At 37.7% G+C, this 24717-nt stretch overlaps 1 protein-coding gene across 1 annotated transcript in view; it reads right to left on the bottom strand.

Annotated features, from left to right (window-relative positions):
- LOC106881211 (cullin-3) overlaps positions 1 to 24717 on the bottom strand; it is a 129185-nt gene that overhangs the window by 31439 nt on the left and 73029 nt on the right. Inside the window, exon 10 of the mRNA XM_089366686.1 lies at positions 3020 to 3144. Coding sequence (XP_089222812.1) covers positions 3020 to 3144 — 125 coding nt within the window. The remainder of the gene's footprint in view (positions 1 to 3019; positions 3145 to 24717) is intronic.

Below are 24717 nucleotides of genomic sequence, written 5' to 3' on the forward strand. Positions count from 1 at the left end.
TGTAAGTGTCAGAACATAGAAACATTTCTCATGGCACTAGCACACAATTTCCAAGAACATAGAAACATTTCTCATGACACTAGCACACAATTTACAGATGCTTACATTTTTTATGTTTTCCATTAAGTTTTCACAAGTCCAGCCAGTTGTGTATGATTATAGTTAGATGAAGGGTTACCAGATTCATGGGCACTTCACCCCTTATCTGAGACATACACAACTCACACAAACAAGTTTTGACATACAGCATATGTAGTTACAGATATTTCTGCAATGCTGATATTATTATTATTGTTAAGGCAGTAAGCTGGCAGAATCGTTAGCACGCTGGATGAAATGCTTAGCAGTATTTTGCCCGTTACTCCAATCTGAGTACAAATTCTGCTGAGGTCGACTTAGCCTTTCATCATCATCATCGTTTAACATCCGCTTTCCATGCTAGCATGGGTTCGACGATTTGACTGAGGACTGGTGAAACCGGATGGCTACACCAGGCTCCAATCTGATTTGGCAGAGTTTCTACAGGTGGATGCCCTTCCTAACGCCAACCACTCAGAGAGTGTAGTGGGTGCTTTTACATGCGACCCGCACGAGGCCAGTCAGGCGGTACTGGCAAAGGCCATGCTCAAATGGTGTATTTTATGTGCCACCCGCACAAGTGCCAGTCCAGGGGCACTGGCAACGATCTTGCTCGAAAGTCCATTATGCATGCCACGGGCACAAGTGCCAGAAAGGCGACGCTGGGCACAGGTGCCATCCCGATTTCGCTTTCGCTTGCCCCAATAAGTCTTCGCAAGCTGAGTTTCATGTCCAATGAAGGAGATGATGTTGGCATGGGTGCCAGTCGTCGAATTTAGTTCGGTTTCAATTTCACTTGCCTCAACAGGTCTTCGCAAGCGGAGTTTAGTGTCCAAAGAAGGAAAGGTACGCATAAGTGGGCTGGCTACACCTCTGGCAGAGGCCTTGAATTTAGGTCTCACTTGGCTTGCCGGGTCTTCTCACGCACAGCATATTTCCAAAGGTCTCGGTCAGAAGTCATCACCTCGGTGAGGTCCAATGTTCCAAGGTCTTGCCTCACCACCTCAGCCCAGGTCTTCCTGGGTCTACCTCTTCCACGGGTTCCCGCAACTGTTAGGGTGTGGCACTTTTTCACGCAGCTATCCTCATCCATTCTTGCCACATGTCCATACCAGCGCAATCGTCTCTCTTGCACACCACAGCTGGTGCTTCTTATGTTCAACTTTTCTCTCAAGATACTTACACTCTGTCGTATATGTGCACTGACATTACTCATCCATCGGAGCATACTGGCTTCATTCCTTGTGAGCTTACACATGTCCTCAGCAGTCACAGCCTATGTTTCACTGCCATGTAGCATGGCTGTTCATACACATGCGTCATACAGTCTGCCTTTTACTCGGAGTGAGAGTCCCTTTGTCGCCAGCAGAGGTAAGAGCTCTCTGAACTTTGCCCAGGCTATTCTTATTCTAGCAGCTACACTTTCAGCGCACCCACCCCCACTACTAACTTGGTCACCCAGATAGCGGAAGCTATCAACTACGTCTAGTTTTTCTTCCTGGAATGAGACTGAAGTTGTTTCCTGTTTGTTTACAGTCTTTATTGCACCTGAACATCTGCCACATACAAAAACTAACTTCCTAGTTAACCTGCCTTTGATATTGCTGCACCTCGTATGTGTCCATAGCTTGCACTGGGTACATCTTATGGAGTTACTACCTACACCTTTTCTACATATTGAACAGGGCCATCTACCTGAAGGGGTTTGTGTTTTATCTACCTTCTTACTTATTAGGACTTTGGTTTTAGCTAGGTTCACTCTAAGGCCCTTCGATTCTAGTCCCTGCTTCCACACCTGAAACTTCTCCTCTAGTTCTGATAGTGACTCAGCAATTAGTGCAAGGTCATCAGCATAAAGGAGCTCCCAGGGGCATCCTGACTTGAATTCCTCTGTTATCACCTGGAGGACTATGATAAATAGGAGGGGGCTGAGGACAGAGCCTTGGTGGACCCCTACCTCTACCCGGAATTCATTACTGTACTCATTTCAGGGTTGATAAATAAATACCAGTTCAACCCTTGGCGTCAGTGTTAATTGACTCATCCCCTCCCCCAAAATGGCTGCCCTTGTGGCAAAATTTGAAATCATTAACATTATTATTGTTGCTAGTTAGTCAAAAATTGATTGGTTGGTAGTGGTGATGTTGACTGTGTTGGTGTAGGGGTTAGTGATGGTGCCATGATGGCAATGACTATACTGTTCTTGTTAATTGTATTGTTATTGCTTAGTCTTCAATCAATAATTGTTGACATGCCATTTAACTTTTAAAACACACACACTGTCTCATGTCATCGTGTTTTATTTTAGATGGAATTGCTTATCTTGTACACATTGTTACTGTTGGTCAGCAAAGATCTGGTGGGTTGGTAATGGGAGTGATTATATTGATTTTGGTGTAGATGGTGGTTGTGTTGGTGACAGTAGTGGTGGTGAAGGTTGATTTGTGTGCATGTGTGTATAGGAACAGGTATGGGTATGTTACATCTCAGGCAAGTGTCTTCCACTATAGTGCCAGGCTAACCAAAGCTTTGAGTGGATTTGGTATACAGAAACTGAAAGAAGCCAGTTATGTGTCTGCACAAGTGTATTTGCCTTGACACCATGAATTGGTTGTAAATGACCATTATTGTCACATAAACAGTGTTGTTTATTTCCAGTTTTCTATGGAAAACATGTCTGATCATAGGGAATTATTACCTTACTTGCTGACAGGTGAGGGATGGCGATAGGAAAGGTATATGGTTGTAGAAAATCTGCCTGACCCATGGAAGCACGGAAAAGTGGGTATTAAATGTGTGTGAAGAGAGAGAGAGAGAGAGAGAAAGAGAGAGAGAGGCAGGCAGACAGGCAAATAGATACTCATTGTGACTAAGAAAATATACACACAAACATAAAAGCATACAAAATTATAGACACAAAAATTTTCATTGTTTGAAATACCGTCTAAAAGTTTCAAAGGCTGATCTGGGAGCTTGTGGGATATTACATCTTGGTGGTGCAGACTGTGTGGGCCAAAATCCAGTGGTAAGGACTCGAACAAACAGGTCAACACCAAATAAACTGGCCTATAATAAGTAACAAATATGAAAACTATAGAATTATATGAAACAAATATGAAAACTACAGAATTATATGAAAATGAGGAAAATTTAGTGGACAAATTAGATTGAACACATATACTGTCAAAATAAATAGAGTGGCTTATAAATAGTTTTACTATTTTACATATACGGGGTCTGACCATTAAGTATTCAGACTATTGCCATAGTAATGAAGCTAAAGTATGCAGAGTGAAGCAGCTTGGCAAAGATTGGCCTTGAACTCGGCTGTGCATGCACACTAAGTTTTAACATTCTAGCTCACTTCCACTCTTTACAGCAGTGCTTGGAATGCCTGTAGCATGTGATCATCACATTAACCATGACAGAGAAAGTTGTCATGGTGATACCTATGCAAAGTTGCAGAAAGCGTATGGGGAGGAGTGTATGAGCTGCATACAAAGTGTACAAATGGTTCAGACGTTTTCAAGATGGCCGAAAAAATGTCAATATTGATGAATGTTATGGGAGACCTGCAACTAGCAAAACTGAGAAAAACATCACAGATGTATGCAGCTGTGAGGAGAAATTGTCGAATCATCAACCATGAGTTATCAGAGGATGTGCAGATTAGTTACAGTTCAGTTCAGTCCATTATCACTGAAAATTTGGGTATGAGATGCATAGCTGTCAAGTTTGTGCTGAAACTGCTTTCAGCTGACTAAAATGACACTCAGGTCATTGCACAAGATCTCATTGACTGTTGAGAATGATGAAAACTTTTTGTAAACTTTGATGTAGATTGTCTGCTCAGCTTTCTCTGTCATGGTCAATGTGATGACCACACACTACACACCTTCCTTCCAAGCACTGCTGTAAACAGTGGAAGTGAGCTGGAACGTTAAAACTTAGTGTGCATGCACAGCAGAGTTCAAGGTCAATCTGTGCCAAGCAGCTTCATTCTGCGTGCTTTAGCTTCATTACTATGGCAACAGCCTGGATACTTATTGATTAGATCATGTATTTATGTTGTGAATAATAACAGTCATTTATGGGCAATTCTTTCAAATTGGCACATAACATGCTATAAAACCCCATTCTCATAAGTATCCCCCCCCACCAAAATCAAGATTAAAAACCAAAGTTATATACAATACACAGTATTAAGATGTTAACCCCACCCACTTTTAACATAATAATAAATACTAAGCCATAAAGCTTTTTCATTTAATTGCTTCTTTTTGGATTTTGGGTTTAAGTACTGTATTTCTCAGAATATCAGATACACATTTATTTTGAAGAGATAGTTTTGGGAAAAAAAGCTGGTCAAATTTGAAAGTACTGTAAATTAATAAATAGGTTTACTGTTTTTTTTATAGTTTGGTTGAAAACCTTCAAGATACCCATTTCCATCCATTTCTTTAATGACTTAATCCCTATTTCACTTATATTTTTCACATGAATTTTTCACCCACATGCACACGAGAAGAGTCAGTCTATTCCTTCACCTAGTAGGAGTTGTAGCAAAAGCTTCCAGCAGCATCCAGTTCCATTCCTTTCACATTAAAATCTTAAAGGGTTTGTTTTGTTAACAAATACTGAGAGTTGACTTGTCAAACCATCAGGTATAATAGTCAGTTGTACCAACTCATTAGATTTTTCTTTTTAATAGCTCTAATCTCAAAGGAGAAAAGAATGCTTTTTTAATAAACCCTTAAATGTTGACCAATTTTTTTTTACATGAATAGGCGCAGGCATGGCTGTGTGGTAAGAATCTTGCTTCCCAACCACATGGCACCTTGGGCAAGTGTCTTCTACTATAGTCTTGGGCCGACCAAAGCCTTATGAGTGGATTTAGTAGATGGAAACTGAAAGAAGTCAGTTATGTGTGTATGTGTAGTGTCTTTGTGTCTCTGTTTGTCCCCAGCTACAACTTGACAATTAGTGTTGGTGTGTTTGCATGCCTCTAACTTAACAGTTTGGCAAAAGAGACCAATAGGATAAGTACCAGGTATAAAAAAGAAGTACTGGTGTTGATTCATTCAACTAAAAATTCAAGGCAGTGCCCCAGTCTAATGACTGAAACAAGCATTATGTGTCTACAGACACCTCTGGGTAAATTTTCTTTGGGCATTGTTTTGCCTTCAGAAATTAACATTGGTGGTAATTTTGTTCCATCTGCACATGTTAACACCACCATATAATGTGGTTTTTCGTGTCCAGTAGACTTCATAGTACCTTCTATACCAGTAGTTTGATTGCTTGGAACACCAAATGTTAAGAAAGTTTCATCCATGTTTGCTATACAAGATAATTCAAATAAAACCTCTTAATGTCTGAAAAGCATGCTTCCATTTCAAACTCAGTGAACATTCTTTGAGCAATTTTTCATGTATGGCCAGTAAAATCTAAGTTATGACAACATGCAATCTCTTCACTTCAAAAAATATATTTGTACAATTGAACAGTTCTTGCCATCTTTGATCCACCACCTGTTCATATGGTTTATTTTCAAGATCTTGCCATTTTCACTCTCTTCTGCAATTGCATTTATCACTTTAAATCATTTTCAAATTTTGTTTTTGATTGTGAGACCTGTTACTGGTACCATGTAAACCAGTACTACAAGTTTCATGGTTGGCAACTAAAGCAGCTCCACCCACTTCAGTAGTTTGCTACTCTTGTGAGGAGGGTGTTTGGACACCCAGCAGGACTAAAAACAAGACTTGTTGATGGTGGATAAGCTCCCTGTGGGCCAATGGCCATCCAGTTAAGAGAAGCAATGGCAAACCACCCCAATATCTCTGCCAAGAAAAGTGAAAAGTGTGTTAAGGAAAGCAAGAAAAAGTAATTTCAGATGTTTCCACAGATTGGGGTAGGAATTCAGTGGCGTCATTGTCATTTTGTAATTCCATCAACTCCTCCTGAAAAACATCCTCGCAATCGACTTCATCGACCTCAAATGGATTGCTATACCAATTTGGAATATTCAGTGCAATAACATCTTGAAATCGCTCCACTATGTTAAAGTGCAATGAATGTAAATAATTGCGATATGTAGTTAAATCTTCATCAATCAATTCATCTTTCAAAGAATCAAGTTATGGAAATTGATGGAATTGATGTTTTGAAATGTTAATCTTAAACAACACCAATCTCGAAATGAAGGTAGTAATAAACGATTTACAATCAACTAGAGTTTTTCTGTTTCCTTGCAATAACTTATTCAAACCATTTAATTTTGTGAATATATCACAAAAAAAAGAAAAGAAAAAAAAAAAGATATTGCACCTTGCAACCATCAATGAAGCAGGTAGTGGAGTAATTTCAAAGAAAAAGATATATAAAACAGTTCACCAAAGCATAAAACACAGTTTTACCACCACACATCAGTATAGTATAAGAGTTTAGTATGGTCCTCATCATTTCTCAGAGTTGACGGAAAATTTGATCAGACAAAGGACTGGACTTCAATTTGTTCAGTCTTGATAACTAGCTGTAGCGCATCATGCAATCTACCATTCATATTTTGTGCCACTAGATGCTGCCGGTGTGCCAAGCAATGAATAGTTAATATCTGGTGGGAAATTTCACGTTTTAGGAGAGATGAAAAACCTCTGTATCTGCCTATCATCGAAGGGGCTCCATCAGACGCACAGGCAAGAATATTACTGAGTGGATTATTATGTTCAAAAAGAAAAGATTTGAGAGTATGAAAAATAGTTGCACCTTTTGAATCAAGCAGTAATTTCTCTGTAAACAGCATTTCCATACAAGGTTGAAGGACTTTGCTGCTATACCAAACATATACCATCATTGAACATTGATTGTTGACAACAGTTGACTCATCCACTTGTATAGAAAATTCAGAACGCTGGAGAATATTAATGAACTGATGTTTGACAGGAATTGCTAGTGTTAATAGACAGTCACTAGACTATGTAGTATGATTGACACAATTTCTGAGGAGGTTTCTCTCTTCAGCATCCAGCAAAAATTAAATGGTTCTTATTATTTGGTCTAGCTCATGACTAACTGTATAACTTATGGAATGTTATAGTAAATTTTAAAATTTCATTAGAGAATATCAGGGAGTTGACCAATAAGCAGACTAAAAGTTAATGTTTTGATTGAGACAAAATATGAGGATTGCAAAGAACATAAGTGATTTTCAATGACCATGTTATACATCACTCTCAACTAAAATTCTAAAAGTGGTATGAATGCATTTAATTTCATTCAGTTAGCTTCAGCAAGCAGAACACTGTAACCTATGTTTTCAGCAGGATTTGAAAATCTTAATTACCTAACTCTTAACCTACTCTATGACATGAATTTGCCAGGTAGAGTATCTGTTTGTCAATGCTTTACTGCCCAAAACTGCCACAAACAGAACTGTTGTTTACATTTGTTTTAAAGGAAGTTCTGAACTCTAATTTAAATGAGAAAACTTTAATCTTTTCTTTCATCATTTACTTATATTCTGTGACACTTGTTAATACTGTACTTACTTTACTTGCACTTGCAGCAGCATTCACCCAGGGTAAGTTGAGCCAGCTCCAACCAATGAGTAGTTTATGCTCAGAGTTCCAGAGGGAACACAATTTCACATGTGGTCTCTGGTCACATGCATACACACTTGGGGATAGCATGATCTGTAAGCTCATCTTGCCGTCGATTATTGACTGTAGCAGAGGATTCACTGACCAAGTCACCGCCAATTATTGGAGCAGACATAGCCTGGGTTTGAAGTGAGTTCTAGAGACATGCTTTAACAAAAAATAAGGGGTGTCTCGCTCCCAACATGTCGGACACAACCTGGAATTTCTGAATTTATCCAAGTGACTTGGATAAATAATATCAGAAGAATAGCAAAATATATATAGTTGGGCATAAGAGGCATCAGATGTAGTGTGCAAGAGAGATGACTGCACTGGTATGGTCATGTGATGTGTATGGACATAAACAGCTGTGTAAAGAAGTGCTAATCTCTAACTGTAGAGGGAACCTGTGGAAGAGGTAGACCCAGGAAGACATGGGACAAGGTGTAGAAGCATGATTTTCGAATGTTGGGCCTTAGGAAGGTGATGGAAAGTGACTGAGACCTCTGGTGATATGCTGTGCATAAGAAAACATGTCAGGCCAAGTGAAATTGTAGTGTGGCCATGCTGGTGCCATGTAAATGGGACCAGTGAAATTGTAGTCGTGACCAATGCTGGTGCTATGTAAATGGCACCTGTGAAATCGGAGTTAGGGCGTCACCAGTGCCTTGTAAATGGCACTCATAAATTGTAATCAAGACTGCTGACAGTGTTGTGTAAATGGCACTCGTGAATTGTAGTTCTGGTTGTTGATGGTGTCATGTAAATGGCACCCATGAGTTGCGATCATTGCTGGTGCCATGTAAATGGTACCTGTGAATCGTAGTTGTGGTCACTGCTGGTGCCATGTAAATGGCATCCTGAATTGTAGTTGCAGTCGCTGCTGGTGCCATGTAAATGGTACCTGTGAATCCTAGTTGTGGTCACTGCTGGTGCCATGTAAATGGCATCCTGAATTGTAGTTGCAGTCGCTGCTGGTGCCATGTAAATGACACCCATGCATTGTAGTTGTGGTTATGTAAATGGCACCTGTGAATCGTAGTTGTGGTCAATGCTGGTGTCATGTAAATGGCACCGGTGCCAGTAGCATGGTAAATTATCTGTTACACTCCTGGAGTGGTTGGCATTAAGAAGGGCATCCAGCCATAGAAACTATACCAAATCAGACTGGAATCTGGTGCAGTCCTCTGGCTTATCAGTTCCAGTCAAACTGCCTAATCCATGCCAGCATGAAGAATGGATGTTAAATGTTGATGATTTTATATATATATATATATATATATATATATATATATATTAGACTATGAACTATTTCTTCTCTCTGTGGTTGGATTTAGCTTAAATTGTGTCTTAAGTTATGCTGTGCAGAAGATACTAAAGGAGGATGAAATAGTGCTATACATTACTACCGAAACTAAAAACTTTAAGAACTTTATTTTATGTAAGAGAAAAAAAATGGCATGTTGTTTAATTTAATTTAAGTGACTCTTTCTCCATAATAGTAAATTCACTAGAGGCAAGGCATGTTTACAAAATGGAAATTCAATGCAAGATAAAACTGAAGTACTGGAATGAGTCAAGACCGAGACGTTTATCAAGAGCTATGCAGTTTGACAGTAAATTATCAAATATTAAATGAAATATCAATCAATCAAAAGGATGTATCAACTATTCTTGCACAGTAAAATGCATTAAAGAAAACTGAAAACAACAAAGCTCCGGAAAAGATCTCAACAGTGGAAAACTATTAATAAGGATAACAAAACTGTTTATGGGAAGCTAGCAGTAAGGAAAATCCCTGAGTTATGGAACAAAGAAGGAAAATTAGACAAGTGCATAAAACAATGGCTATTAGCAAATAAGTACTTTCCCGTTCTGGCATTAGTTGCAAGGGTCTCATGGCATCTCACCACCCACTATGGTCTTTTGTCAGCTGGCACACAGTAACAGTGGAAACCAGTCAACTTCTTTTCTTACAGCTGGATGCTCTTCCTTATATACCAGACACTATACAGCATTAACTGGATGTATTTTATTGTGTCCCCAGTGCCAGACAAACCGTCTGCAGCAGGCCTAAGTACCCATAATACTGTATTAATCTCTATTCAGAGTTACTGCTCAAGGTTTTTTCTTTTTTGTAGGTGGGTTTCACTATGGAAGATGCAGGGAGAATTTTAGCTACTAAAGGAGTGACAGTGTGAGCTTTTGACTACCAACCTATGTCATAGAAACAACCAAGTAGGAAGGGTGTAGCTACCATCTACTGGTGGCTTGGCCTATGTCGTTAAGATAAGTGGTGAGGTAGGAAAGCAAGAATTACAACTATGCAGGTGTGTATGGCCAACTTTCATTTAAAATAAATACATATTTTTAGTAATGCAACTCAACATTATATAATTCTTTCCTAATTCACTGCATTCAGTTGAGAGAATTGACTAGCAGAATTGAACAGAACAACAGGCAGAGATTTTTTTCATAAAGCATTTGAAGCAAACATGGTTGCTGGAGATTAATTTACTGAAGCTTATCATATATATTTTGATAAATCTAAAGAAGTTATTTTAAAATTAATAAAATAATTCTCATTTGTAGTGAAAAAGTAAATACTAATTAGGTATACATATACATCTTTTTCTAGTCCATGCAAAGACTAGCAGGAATAAGTAGACAGAAAAAAAAGTAACCATACAAAGTATCTATCAAAACTGAAAGTAGACAGGGGAAAAAAAAGGTAAAAAAAGAAGCAGAGAAGAAAACTTACTTTACAGGGTGGGTGCACAAAGTATTTGTGAACAAAAGCTAGTGGGCCACAAGTAGATGACCTTATTTAATTTTATGCAACATGTTTTACTTTAACTTTTTCATTTCTCTTTCAGGCATCTGCATGGAAGATCCCAGTGTGATACAAAAAACGAATAGATAGCTCACTTCTTGAACATGGCCAGATTATTCAGGTTTAGAATTGGGAAACAGGGTCAACCTCTGGTGAGGATCATCATCATCAGCATCATCATCATCATCGTTTAACGTCCGCTTTCCATGCTAGCATTGGTTGGACGATTTGACTGAGGACTGGTGAACCAGATGGCTACACCAGACTCCAATCTGATTTGGTAGAATTTCTACAGCTGGATGCCCTTCCTAACGCCAACCACACCGAGAGTGTAGTGGGTGCTTTTACGTGCCGCCAGCATGAAGGCCAGTCAGGAGGTACTGGCAACGGTCACTCTCGAAATGGTGTATTTTACGTGCCACCTGCACAGGAGCCAGTTCGGCGGTACTGGCAACAGACTCGCTCGAATGTCTTTTCACGTGCCACTGGCACAAGTGCCAGGAGGGCGACGTTGGTAACGATCATGCTCAAATGGTGCTATTTACATGCCCCCGGTGAAATTCTGTCCATCTGGGACCCCTGTATCTCAGTCTACATTTGTTCTTCATAGACATATCTTTTTGGAATCAGGATGATCCCAGAATTGAAAATCTGCTTTTCATTTGGTTCTTGAAAATCCAGTATTGGGATCTGATTTAAAAGCATTTGGGTTGCTATTTCTAGCATGCTGATTCACACCATCTTGCTTGATGTTTGTTATATGACATCAGAGATCAAGGGGGAGATAAATGACATTCACTTCACTGCTTTTTCGTTAAGATAAGAACTTTGGGATAAACTGGCCAACAGTTGGAATACAACTTGGGACTGGAACAATAGAATGATTACATCACAGAATTAATGCTCGTCTTACCATCACCTCTGATCAAATACCACTGGTGTATGTAGTCATTATAGATGTATTATAGTCATGCTATTTAGCTCTCTGTACTTTTGAGCTACAGGTCTAATTAGCCCTCCGCAGGAGCTAGCCTTCAAGTCCACATAGAGAGCGACTTTTAAGCTAGTTTATAATGAAAAGAAATAAGCATTTTCAGTGGTTGGATGTTTGAATGGCTGAATCCACCTAGCAGGTTCAAGACATCATCAAACGACTTCAATGGGTCAATAAGTGCAGTTGTTGAGCAGCTTAAAGCAACAGAATCCATAATTAGATGTGTGATGAAGGTAGACATCAAATACATGATGAGAAGGGTCGTTTATGTCCAGCAAGACCCAGAAAAACTGGTTATGTAACCACCCCACCCACTGAAATCATGTGGCAAGTTAGTTCTGATTTGAATCTATACACTGCTATGCTTGTGGCATCATTGGGGTGGTTGGAGATCACAGTCCTCACAGTGTGAAGGACTCACTGGGGTATACTCATACCCCAGTGAATCCTGAAGAGTGGCTGTGGCAGGGACCTGATCCTGGCATGGAACTGAGGGAAGTTTTGTTGAATGATCTGTTCTTTGATGTAGTTGAATTTATGTGCTATTTTTCAAGGAATATGTCATTTCTTCCATCTCATGCCTGTTTTTAATTGCTTCATTTTGTTCAAATACACTCTGTAAATATGTGTTTGAAATAACCAAATACCCATGTTGAGATATCCCATAAAGAAGTAAAAAAAACAAACAAACTAATTTTCACTATGACCTCTGGGAGGTTCTTAAGTTATTCTTCTAAAGACTAAATATGTCTGAAACCTCTAAGGGGTCATACAGACAAGAACAAAGATTCTATACACAAAACAAGACAGTTATCATTATTATCATCATTTAACATCTGTTTTTGGTGCTGGCATGTAGTAAAGCTACGAATCTTTGCTAAACTCTTCAGAATATCTAATGTGTAGAACAGTGTCAAATGCCAACAACTGACTGGTTTCAGAAAAAACACGAGGAACAAGACCAAGATGAAAATAATTACAAAACTTTTTGTTGCAGCTATCAATCAATATCTATTTATATCCTTTAAGGTGACAATTATTTGACCAGATGCTCTTTAATAAGATGAATGGCTCTCCTGCTTTTAGGAAATTATCTCCAAGCTATGAAGGGATTTTAGCTGAAAATGAATAATAGTTATACTTGCTATTTATAGTGTTCCCACAAGTCATACACCCAGCAGCATTGTCTTGTTGCTATTTATCACTATCTGAACTAGACTAATTAATTACTTTGACCACTCAGAATATAAGTACTATAGACAAACAGAAGTAAACTAACCTTTGAAAGAAATTACACTCTGACTTGGACAGCTGCACATCACTGATGTAGCCACAACATTAAATGTTAGGAGCTGGTAAGCATGTACAAGAAGTCTTTCAGCCAAATTAGTGTTATCCTTGATTATTGACCTCTTAGAATAGCAACTACAAATACAGTACCAATATACAACACAAAAGCAGTAACAGTATCAATGTCATACAGGAATTATGATGTACACCATGAACAAGTTATGCTTTGACCCACTTTTTCTAGTAACAGAACCTACTGGCATACACAAAATAGATTGGACAAACAGCATATCCACTAACAAACTACAACTTACTCCATAACTCAGTAAATGTTGGATTGCATATGTAGCAGTGTAATACCAAGACCATTGACTGTAGTTGCACCTAATAGACTACCACTATGCTTGGGGTTCAATGATTTACAGATTTAGCTTGGTTGAGAAAATAATAGTAAGGTTATAGCAATAGTTAACATGATAAAATGACCACTTTTGTATGAATTTGCATTACTCATAAAGTATTTTACTCTTTCTTCTATCAAAAGTAAACATTCAAAATTTTGAAAACATACAATGCTAGTACTATTAACCTTTGGTCTACCAGAGAAAATATATGTCATTAATTACCAACTGGGTCCAATGGACCCAATATTTTTCTTTCAATTAAATTTTATTCAAACTACCATTATTTCCTTGCTACATTATATATACCATCAGGTGAATGAAGAATTAGTTTCTCACAAATTTTAATTTAAAAAATACAGCTTACAGAATATATTATAGATTTTAAAAATTACAAAAATACAGCTCTTCATGGCAGCAAATGCAGACAACATTGGAATGTTCTTGGCAAACATGGATATTACAATTCTTACATGTAGTACAAGTTCTCCTGTCTTTTTTTGGGCCACACAAAGAACATCTACTTTTTTTTCTTTGGCTGAGGAATCTGAAATGAGGTTGAAGATCGTCTTCTTTTCTTGCTTGGTTGAGAAATGTTAGCAGAACTAAAAGATTGTTTGTCATATTTTTGTTGAGCAGTGATGTGCAGCTGTCCGAGTCAGCAAATTCCTTTCCTAACTGAATTAGGCACTGTCTTTTATCCTTGAAGCTTTGCAAGTGAAGCTGTTTAGCAACAATGAAAGCATTCACTGCACTTATATCAATCATGTTGTAGAATATAACCGTAAGCCATCTTCGAGTCATTCTTTTGGAAGTGTATGTCCTTTCCATCGTATCTAGGGTATTTTACTCCTCCTTTTGTTTTGTTGTAACATGTAATAACTTCTGGTTTCTTTCCAGCATTTTTAAAATCAGTTGAAGGCTGAGAGTGCATTGTACTCATAAGTGTGACTACATAATCTTTCTTGGGACAATAAGATAGGATCATAGAATCCTTTTGAAATCCAAATATTTCTCTTTCTTTTCCATTTGTGAAAGCACTTGGAAGTTTAACTGTTCTTTCTAATTGTTCCAGCTAAAGTAGTTTTCGAGCCAATCCTAGACTTGTAAAAAGATCATCACAAGTTATATTGCGACCAGCATTTTCAAGTTCTTTTACTAGGTCTTCAACAAGTCTTGAACATTGATTTGTCTCTCTCCCTTTTACTGAGTCTTTTTCAGCGTAGATTTTGCATTTTCCAGGCATAAGATGTTTCACTGTGGCATATTACCCAAATTTTAATTCCATATTACCCTGGTTTTGAAGGAACATATACCTGGAATGGGCAGCGCCCTCTGAATGAAACTAATTGTTCAACTGTCACGCATGAACTTGGAACATATCCATCTTGCAAATTCTGATTCCACATTTCAAATACTTCTCTTGTGGGCTCCAATTTATCATTACTTCTCTCTTTTTTTTTGTCTTCTTGCACTAGCATCATCAAAACGCAATACTTGTAAAATCTGTTGAAATCTTCCCTGGCTCATAATTTTGTTGAATATTGGGCGGCTATCTTCTTGACTCCATAACTGTATGACATTTTCATGTTTAGCTTTATGAACATCCATAAGAATAATCAGTCCAATAAATTTCTTTAGTTCAGAGTGATCCATTTCCTTCTATTTATCTTTGTGAACAACCTGACCATCAACATTTGTCCATTTATGAATTACTTCAAGAAGATTCTGGTACATAGTAAAACATGTTTCCATGCTATCACAAGACCTTTTAGCAAAACAGGATGGTTCACATTCTTGGTGCACAATATTGCAAGATGAAGTTCTTACTGCTGTATGAGTAAGAGGATTAGAATGCCAAACTTCTTGTCTGTCCCTAGAAACATTGCTCATTCATAACTGGGTGGCTTGCAGATAATTGTTTTTGAGTATCTTCATCATCTGATGACACAGAACCTAAACTGTCCAGCAAACAATCACTTTCACCATCATCTTCATAGCGATAGAAGGGATCACTATTATCTTCTTCCCATTCTTTATCTAATTTCAATAACCTTTATGATATTTGGTCTTCACTCAAGTTTTCACGTCTAGGCATATTGAAAAGCACAAGGGAACTATATAAAACTTGATAGCAGACTAAAGGCAGATATTGCTCTCTCACATATCTATACTCTCCTGAAAGATGCAATATATTGTAAGAATTGTGTCATCACATAGAAATATTGCATCACCCTATAACCTAACAGATTGAAGGTGATGCAATACCACACAAATTTACAGGAATATTTTCATAATTTGTCCTATTTTATCTAAAATTCAGCAAATAATTGAATACAATTTTATCTATTTTATATTTGATAAATATCTAGGAAAATAATATTTGATACTGCTTTTATTCTGTTTAGGACGACAAGATTATTGTCTGAATTTAATTTGAGGGTCCAATGGACCATACGGTAATTAATGTATAAAGTGAAATTTTCTAGCTTTTATAAACATACGGAAAATTTCCCATTTGACAAATAAAAAAGAGTCAAGTAGAAATCAGCAGAATCAAATAATATAAAAAGTAGGAAAAAGCAATTGAAAAAACTGAAATGGACCCATTGGACCCATTGGTAGACAGAAGGTTAATTTGACAAGATGAACAATACGTGAAACACTGGGTATGTGAAAGTCAAAACACCTTAACAATTAACCAATAATTCCAATGTGTTTAATGAAATATCAAACATTAAAAACAATGAAAATTATCTGGTACTAACAGAGAGAAAAAGAAAAGAAAGACCTCTCGAATCCTAGTGATATCTATCAAAACTTCAGAACCAGAATATACCAAATAAATGCTAAATAGTGTAACAGTGTAATTGGGAAGACTGTAGGTTCCACATGTTAAGAAATTTGGAAGAGATTAATTGCAAAATAAAGCAGCTGAAGGGAAACTCAAATATGCAAGAGCCTGCAATCAGAATATTACTGCAAGCTGAGAAACAGAATGTTATGAGGTAGATAATGATAGCTGAAATACCAACAAACTAAAGATTTTCAGTAAACAGGTTGCAAGTTAAAGCTTGGTCTTTAATTCAGTCTTAAATTTTAATTACATTAGTAAGTAGATGAAATTAGCCTTTTATATATATATATATATGTATATAATGTGATGGCACCTGTGCCCAGCGTCACCTTTCTGGCACTTGTGCCCGCGGCATGTGTAAGGACTTTCGAGCGAGATCGTTGCCAGTGCCCCTGGACTGGCTCTTGTGCGGGTGGCACATAAAATACACCATTTTGAGCGTGGCCGTTGCCAGTACTGCCTGACTGACCTTCGTGCTGGTGGCACGTAAAAGCACCCACTACACTCTGAATGGTTGGCATTAGGAAGGGCATCCAGCTGTAGAAACTCTGCCAAATCAGATTAGAGCCTGGTGTAGCCATCTGGTTTGACCAGTCCTCAGTCAAATCGTCCAACCCATGCTAGCATGGAAAGCGGACGTTAAACGACGATGATGATGATGATGATGTATATATATATACCAACAATAGCATCCCTGAGGGCAATATTCTCTGGAAACATACAAACGCCCTTTTCAGAGGTATTTACTTTGAATTGTTATTATCTCATATCTGATTAGCCTGTCATTACGTAATATGCTTCATAATTTTAGTATACATACCTTACTAGTATTTCCTCCTATGTTCTATAAACTCTTAGAACGCATTACAGCCCTTTTCAGGGCTACTTTATTTGAATTCTTACTATCGGGTAACTAATTACATAACCGACTACACAATTTGGGTATTCATAACTTGTTGGGAATTTCTAAAAACAAGATCCTGTGAAAGACAGTTCAGTATTCTCAGTAAATGTACAAAAAACAGTAATAAGAGCTATAAACATTGCATTGCTGTTATTGGATTAACAAAACAATTATGAAAATAGAACAAAGGGATAAGGCCCACTTTCCCAGGAATTACTGGCTACGTCAGCTAGTATATACCTATATATAAATGCATATATTTATATATATCCATCCAATTATATATATATATATATATATATATAATTGTATATACAAGAATAAGGGCAGGGAATCGTCAATTAATAATAGAATTAATAATTAACAATTTTGCCAAGTAGTTCAGTATGAAAAAACCTTTACCGGTAAAACCATTTATGCCTGAACTCACTAGCCGATGAATTCGTAAGTGCCTTTCTTATCGTTGATTTTTGGTGTCGCATGGCCAAAAATTACCGTGAATTTTTTTAGAGACACTTTCAAATTTATCAGAATATTGGACTGAAGATTTGGAATAGAGAAATTTTCATTCTCTTAACCATGAAACGATCGTATCCAATTAACTAAAGACTTGTTTTGTTTATGCTTTTCCCTCCGGTTTTTTGTTCTATGTGTGCCATAAATATCGCCATCCGTTTAGAGAAAAATTTGTAGTTTAGAATCAGTAGTTCTTTGACTGCTATTTCTAAATTTTCAGTATGTTGGAGAAGCAACTCAATGCTAATCCCTGTATATAATTGTATATGTATGTATTCTTTTATTGCTTTACTTGTTTCAGTCATTTGACTGCAGCCATGCTGGAGCATCGCCTTTAGTCGAGCAAATCAACTCCAGAACTTATTCTTTGTAAGCCTAGTACTTAATCTATCGATCTCTTATGCTGAACCGCTAAGTTACGGGGATGTAAACACACCAAGTGATGTTAGGGGGACAAACAGACACAAACATAAACACACACACATACATATACGATGGGATTTTTCCAGTTTCCGTCTACCAAATCCACTCACATGACTTTGGTCAGCCCGAGGGTATAGTAGAGGACACTTGCTGAAGGTGCCACGTAGTGGGACTGACTCCTGGACCATGTGGTTGCTAAGCAAGCTACTTTCCACACAGCCATAAATAAATAAATTAATTAATGTAAATAGATTGAATTATTGTGATTTAGCTTCATTTTGTATATAATATACAATGTATTTTACGTATTTTAGATTTAAGTTATTCAGACTTTAGTATTTTTAAGTAAATGATATCCTACAGTTAAGTTTTTCCTTATTCTCACATCTATAATACATTGTCATCTTAACAGTTTAAATACATATTTCTATCTCATTATTCCATAATTTTTTATTTACGCCGTATTTTCACGTGATTTATTTTGTATAAACACTAAGTTCTACATATTACGTTTAAAATTTTAGTTTACAGCAAATTTTCAATAAGATAAGTTGTGCTTTTATTTTAAGAAATATTGTTAACTGTTTTTCAATTATTTATTTATTGTTAAAACAAATATTTTTTTTTAGATATGTTACAATACGTAGATTGATTTTTTAAAAATTATTTTAATTTTATTTTAGACCTGATGAGTGACTATATTTTTGAATAGATTTAACTGTAGATTGATTTGATTATTAATCGAATTATTAATTGAATTGGTTTTAGTAGATATCTACTTGAAAATATAGCCACGAAATGTGCATAGTCATTTTATAACATTTACTAGTTGTTCTTTTATAAATTTCATTTTTTTATTGATTTTTTGAATAAGGTTTTTATGATATGTTTATTTTCTGGAGGGTATGAATTAAATTCTTCTTTATTGAATTATTTAATAGTGGTTTTTCTCTAAATTACATATATATATATCATCATCATCATCATCATCATTGTTTAACGTCCGCTTTCCATGCTAGCATGGGTTGGACGATTTGACTGAGGACTGGTGAAACCAGATGGCTACACCAGGTTCCAATCTGATTTGGCAGAGTTTCTACAGCTGGATGCCCTTCCTAATGCCAACCACTCCGAGAATGTAGTGGGTGCTTTTACGTGCCACCGGCACGAAGGCCAATCAGGCGGTACTGGCAACGGCCACGCTCAAAATGGTGTATTTTATGTGCCACCTGCACAAGAGCTAGTCCAGGGGCACTGGCAACGATCTCGCTCGAAAGTCCTTATACATGCCAGCAGAGGCAAGAGCTCTCTGAACTTTTCTCAGGCTATTCTTATTCTAGCAGCTACACTTTCCGCGCACTGTCCCCCACTACTAACTTGGTAACCTAGATAGCGGAAGTTATCAACTACGTGTAGTTTTTCTCCCTGGAATGTGGCGGAAGTTGTTTTCTGCACATTTACAGTGTTTATTGCTCCTGAACAGAGTTTCTACGTATGCCTTTTCTACAGATCAAGCAGGGCCATCTGCCTGAAGGGGTTTGTGTCTGTTCTACCTTCCTACTTATTAGGACTTTGGCTTTAGCTAGGTTGACTCTAAGGCTCTTTGATTGTAGTCCTTGCTTCCACACCTGAAACTTCTCCTCTAGTTCTGATAGTGACTCAGCAATTAGTGCAAGGTCATCAGCATAGAGGAGCTCCCTGGGGCATCCTGTCTTGATTTCCTCTGTTATTGCCTGGAGGACTATGATAAATAGGAGGGGGCTGAGGACTGAACCTTGGTGGACACCTACCTCTACCTGGAATTCTTCACTGTACTCATTGCCAACCCTCACCTTATAGACAGCATCACTGTACATGGCTCGCACAGCCCTCACTAACCATTCTTCTATCCCTAGTTTCCTCATTGACCACCAGATAATGGATTGGGGGACACTGTCAAAGGCTTTCTCCATCTCAACGAAAGCCAGGTAGAGAGGTTTATCTTTGGCTAGGTATTTCTCCTGCAGCTGTCTTACCAGTAATATAGCATCAGTGGTGCTTTTGCCTGGCACAAACCCAAACTGCATGATCTAACAACTTGATACCTCTGTAATTATTTGTATCTAAAGCATCACCATTACCTTTGTAGCAAGTGACTATGGTGCTGCTACACCAGTCATTGGATATGACTCCTTCATGTATCACCCGGTTAACAATACGGGTGGCTAGGCTATAGCCGACACTGCCAGATAATTTGAGCATCTCTGAAGTGATTCCTGATGGGCCGGGGGCTTTCCCTGTCTCCGTACTCTTAATTGCTTTATCTACCATGGTACTGTCAACTCAGATAGCTGGTTCCTCTGTTGGGTCAACATTCGGCAGACTCTCTTTCTCTCATTCATTCTCTTTGTTGAGCAACCATTCATAGTGGCGTCTTCAAATCTCTCTCTTTGCAGCCTCGTTTAGTGCAAGTGTACCATCATCCATGCGAACACATTTCTCTCCCGCGACATCATAATTCTCTCTCATACACTGTCTTGCAACACGAAATACCTCAAGTCTTTGGTCCTCACGGCGCAGAACATTGGCAAATTTTTTTCTCATCTGCTTCCCCTCTGGTTAAATAAACCTGTCACCTAGCTTCCCTTCTGGCAGTCTGATACAATTCCCTGCTACCACCTTTCTTCCAGTCCTTCCAAACTTGTTTCTTCTGTCTAATAGCCCTGTCAACAACATTCTTCCATCACCACATTATTTTGAGTTGAGAGGGGACTTTGCACCATCCACAGATCTGGTCAGTGGCCCTCAGCAGGTTTTCCTGTAGAAACATCCAGTTGTCTTCTACATCGTGTGACGCTATATCCCCCTCTATTTCGTCAAAGGCTTCGAGTAATAAGTCTCTAAATCTCTGTCCATTCGCAGGATCTTTGAGCTTCCAGATCCTTCTCCTCCATGCTGGTCGTCTTCTCGGCAACCACTTAGTCCTGATCCTGAAGTCACTAACTACCAGTCTATGTTGTGGGGTACATTCTTCGCATGGGAAGGTTTTGGCATTTATAAGCAGACATCTTTCCCTTTTCCTGGTGAGGATGTCGTCAATTTGACTAGTATGTCTGCCAGAACAGTAGGTGATTAGGTGACTCGTAGGTTTCCTGAAGTTAGTATTGCAGACGATAAGGTCATTTGCATCACAGAACTCCAGCAGCCTGGTTTCCTCCACATTGCGGGAACCAAAACCATAGCCTCCATGTACGCCATGGAAGCCCCCTGAATGTTGTCCAATATGACCATTGAAGTCACTAGTCAGAAAGAGAAGGTCCCTGTCATTCGTCGACGAGGTAGTCTGCAAGAGCGTGTCATAAAATCAGTCTTTCAGTCCGTCGGGTAGCCCGGGCTGAGGGGCATAGGCCGAGATAATGGTTGCTAAACCATGGTAAAGGACTAATCTAATCTTAAGTATTCTATCACATACTCTAGCTACCTCAATTACCTTATCCACCCATTTCTCTGCAAGAGGAATGGATTCCCTGCCCAGAAAATCTTGTACCTGTCTTCTTTGCCTGTGAGGAACCTAGTGGAACCTTACTTCTTGGAGGCAGCAGATATCGACACCTTACTTCTTGGAGGCAGCAGATATCGACACATCTCCATTCAAGCATCTCAACAATCTCACCAGACCTACCTTTCAGTGTGTCGATGTTGAGAGTGCAAACCCTGAGGGTTTGGGAGGTAAGGGCCCGTGAGACCCTGGGGCGGGGAACAGCAGCGTCATGTACCTGAAAAGAAAGCTCGCATTTTGCAGAATTCATAAACAATCAGTAGCATTCCTTTCAGCCAGCATCTACTACACTATCGTATTTTGCACTATATGATCACTACCTTACATAGGAGATAAACCCTAAGTGGGGGTGGGGGGAATGGCGTGAAGCCTTTAGAAGTGTTCATGGGAGACAGCCAAGAACTTACGGTACTGGTAGAGAAGATAGGAACTTCCGGTACTGGTGGAGGGGGGGGGGGGGAGGGCGGGTGCACCACAACCATTACCGCAAAGGTATTTAGGTCGAGTGGGGGGAATTGGGGTGTGCGCGCTAGTTTATAGTCCTGGCAAGGCAAGGGGTTAATCGAAAGAGACAGAGTAAAGCAGAGAGGGCTAGGCCAGAGCACGAGGGAGATAGAAAGATATTCTTTTGGGATTTCTGTTGCATAGAGACAGTAAATATTGAATGGTAGAAATATAGGATTGAGAAATAAGAGTTTTCAGCCAGCTAAATCTAAGACAGAATTATAGAGATAAGCGACTGTGTGATAAAAATTAAAAGTGAATAACTTAAATAACTGAAATGAATTTGACGACATTATAATGAGACAGACAGAATAGTGAAAGCACATATAATATATATATATATATATATATATATATATATATATATATATATATATGTATATATATATATACATATACATACACATACATAACACACACATATATATATACACATATACATACATACACACACACACACACATATATATATATATATACAAACACATACATACACACACATACATAACATATATATACATACACATACAAAACATATATATATATATATACACACACACATATATATATATATCCATACACACACACACATATATATATATATCCATACACACACACATATATATATATCCATACACATGCATAACATATATATATATATATATATATATATATATATATATATATATATATATATATACATATATATGAATAATAATAATAAATGGAGCAAAACGCATATAAATAAAAGTTTCTTTAATTCCTAAACATGTTTCAAAATAAATGAGAGCTCCTTCACAAGGAAGTAAGAGCTGTTGGGATTCCTCATATATTTCTCTTCAGGGAGTTCATAATAAACATATAATAGCAAGATAAAAACGAAATGATGAGGTAACTTACGAGCAAAGATGTTACATGGTCAGTGACCGTTAGAACGTTTGTTTACATAGAGATATAAAGGGATCAATGATATTATTCCATGGGCTTTAGGAATAAGAATGCTTGTTTACATAGAGATATAAAGGGAGGGGGTTGTAAACGTGATGCTAAAGGTTAAACTCAGTGAGTTATTGAAATAGGGGGAGAAAGACAAATATGTTGTAGTACTGTTAAATTTGAAAGAGCGTGAGCTAATTGCTGAGTCAAAAACGGAGGAAGGGAGGGAACTAAGGGAATACATCATATAAGGGAAACTAATAACATATTTATATGTAGTGAAGAAGGTGAATAAAAATAAATGAAACATCGTAGCCTAGTGATATATTACACTATTGTACGGATATTAACGCTTATTAATGGTAAAGCAGGGTACAGGATATTTATTTGAGAAGTAATAAAGATAATAACATACACGTTAACAAGAAGAATAAAAATACTTAGTTGAAGTCACCAGAGGTACGAACAACAACCTGTGCGGCATTACTAAGAAGAAATAACTTAGCTAACTGTAGATGGGGAAATAAAGCACTAGTAGTGAATGAGGCAGAAGTATATATATTTTATATATATATATATATGTATGTATACATACACACACACACACACATATACACACCTTCACATACATTCCTGTATATATACATACACCCCCCACACACATGTATGCATATATATATATATATATATATATATATATATATATATATATATACACACACACATACACATGAGGATGAGGTCTCTGTAGCAAACTTTCTGGATGTTACCTTAGACTTACATAGTAATACTCACTTTCCATTCCATAAACCTTCAACTAATCTCAAGTACATAAGCCCCTTTAGTAACCATCCAAGACATATAACCAGTAATTTGGTTAGGAATATCTCAATTAGGCTTTCCAAACTTTCTTCTAACTCCCAAATTTTCAATAAGGAGGCTGACTTCTATAATTCAGCCTTATTAAGGGCTGGCTATAAGGAAAAGGTGAGGTACATCAACTCTTCTAGTGATCTTTCTCCTTCTACACAACATGATACCCCCTTTACTAGCGTAGATGAACCCATTTCTATTCCTTCCCATTCTTCTCACTTTACTGAGAAAGTGGGTCATCCTCTTAACTCACATAAGAGAAGTGCCCCAACTGGCCCCAAATACTTTAACAAATTCAAAAATCCTTGCTTATTTAACCACTCTAATACTACATCTAGATCTGTTGATAATAATAAGAATATCTGGCTTATCCTCCCGTTTGGGAAGCAGGTTAAATCAGATTTGGTCTGGCAGTTCCGATACGCGGTGAGTAGGAACTTCCCTAAAGGTTCTCACTATTACCCAATTATCAACTCGCATAAGGTTAGATTTGGGTTTTCGAACACTAAGAATTTGTTACAGATTGTATCTTCCCATAATCTCAGGTTTTGGGATTCTTCTCTAGACGGCCATCCTAGATATGATCGTAATATTAGTAATGTTCATACCTGTAACAATAATAATTACGCCAATAATTTAACACACACAAATGATGGCATTAGTCATTCAGATATTAGTATAGGTAGTATGTTCAATATTGGGAATCATAAAAATATCTGTAACATTAGTAAGATTAGCAATAAGATTAGCATCTCGGAATTAAATCCTAATAGAATTAGGTTTTTAAGTGCGAATGCAAGGAACAAAAATGTAGTGTACCAATGCAAGGTAACATCTAACGCTGATGTCTCATATTACGTAGGTAGCTCATCGACACAGGTAACCAAGAGAATCTCGAATCATTATTCGTCATTTAGGGATAGAAATAAA

Source organism: Octopus bimaculoides, chromosome 19 (assembly GCF_046866305.1).
Source record: "Octopus bimaculoides isolate indiv1 chromosome 19, ASM4686630v1, whole genome shotgun sequence".
Taxonomy (NCBI): Eukaryota; Metazoa; Mollusca; class Cephalopoda; order Octopoda; family Octopodidae; genus Octopus; species Octopus bimaculoides.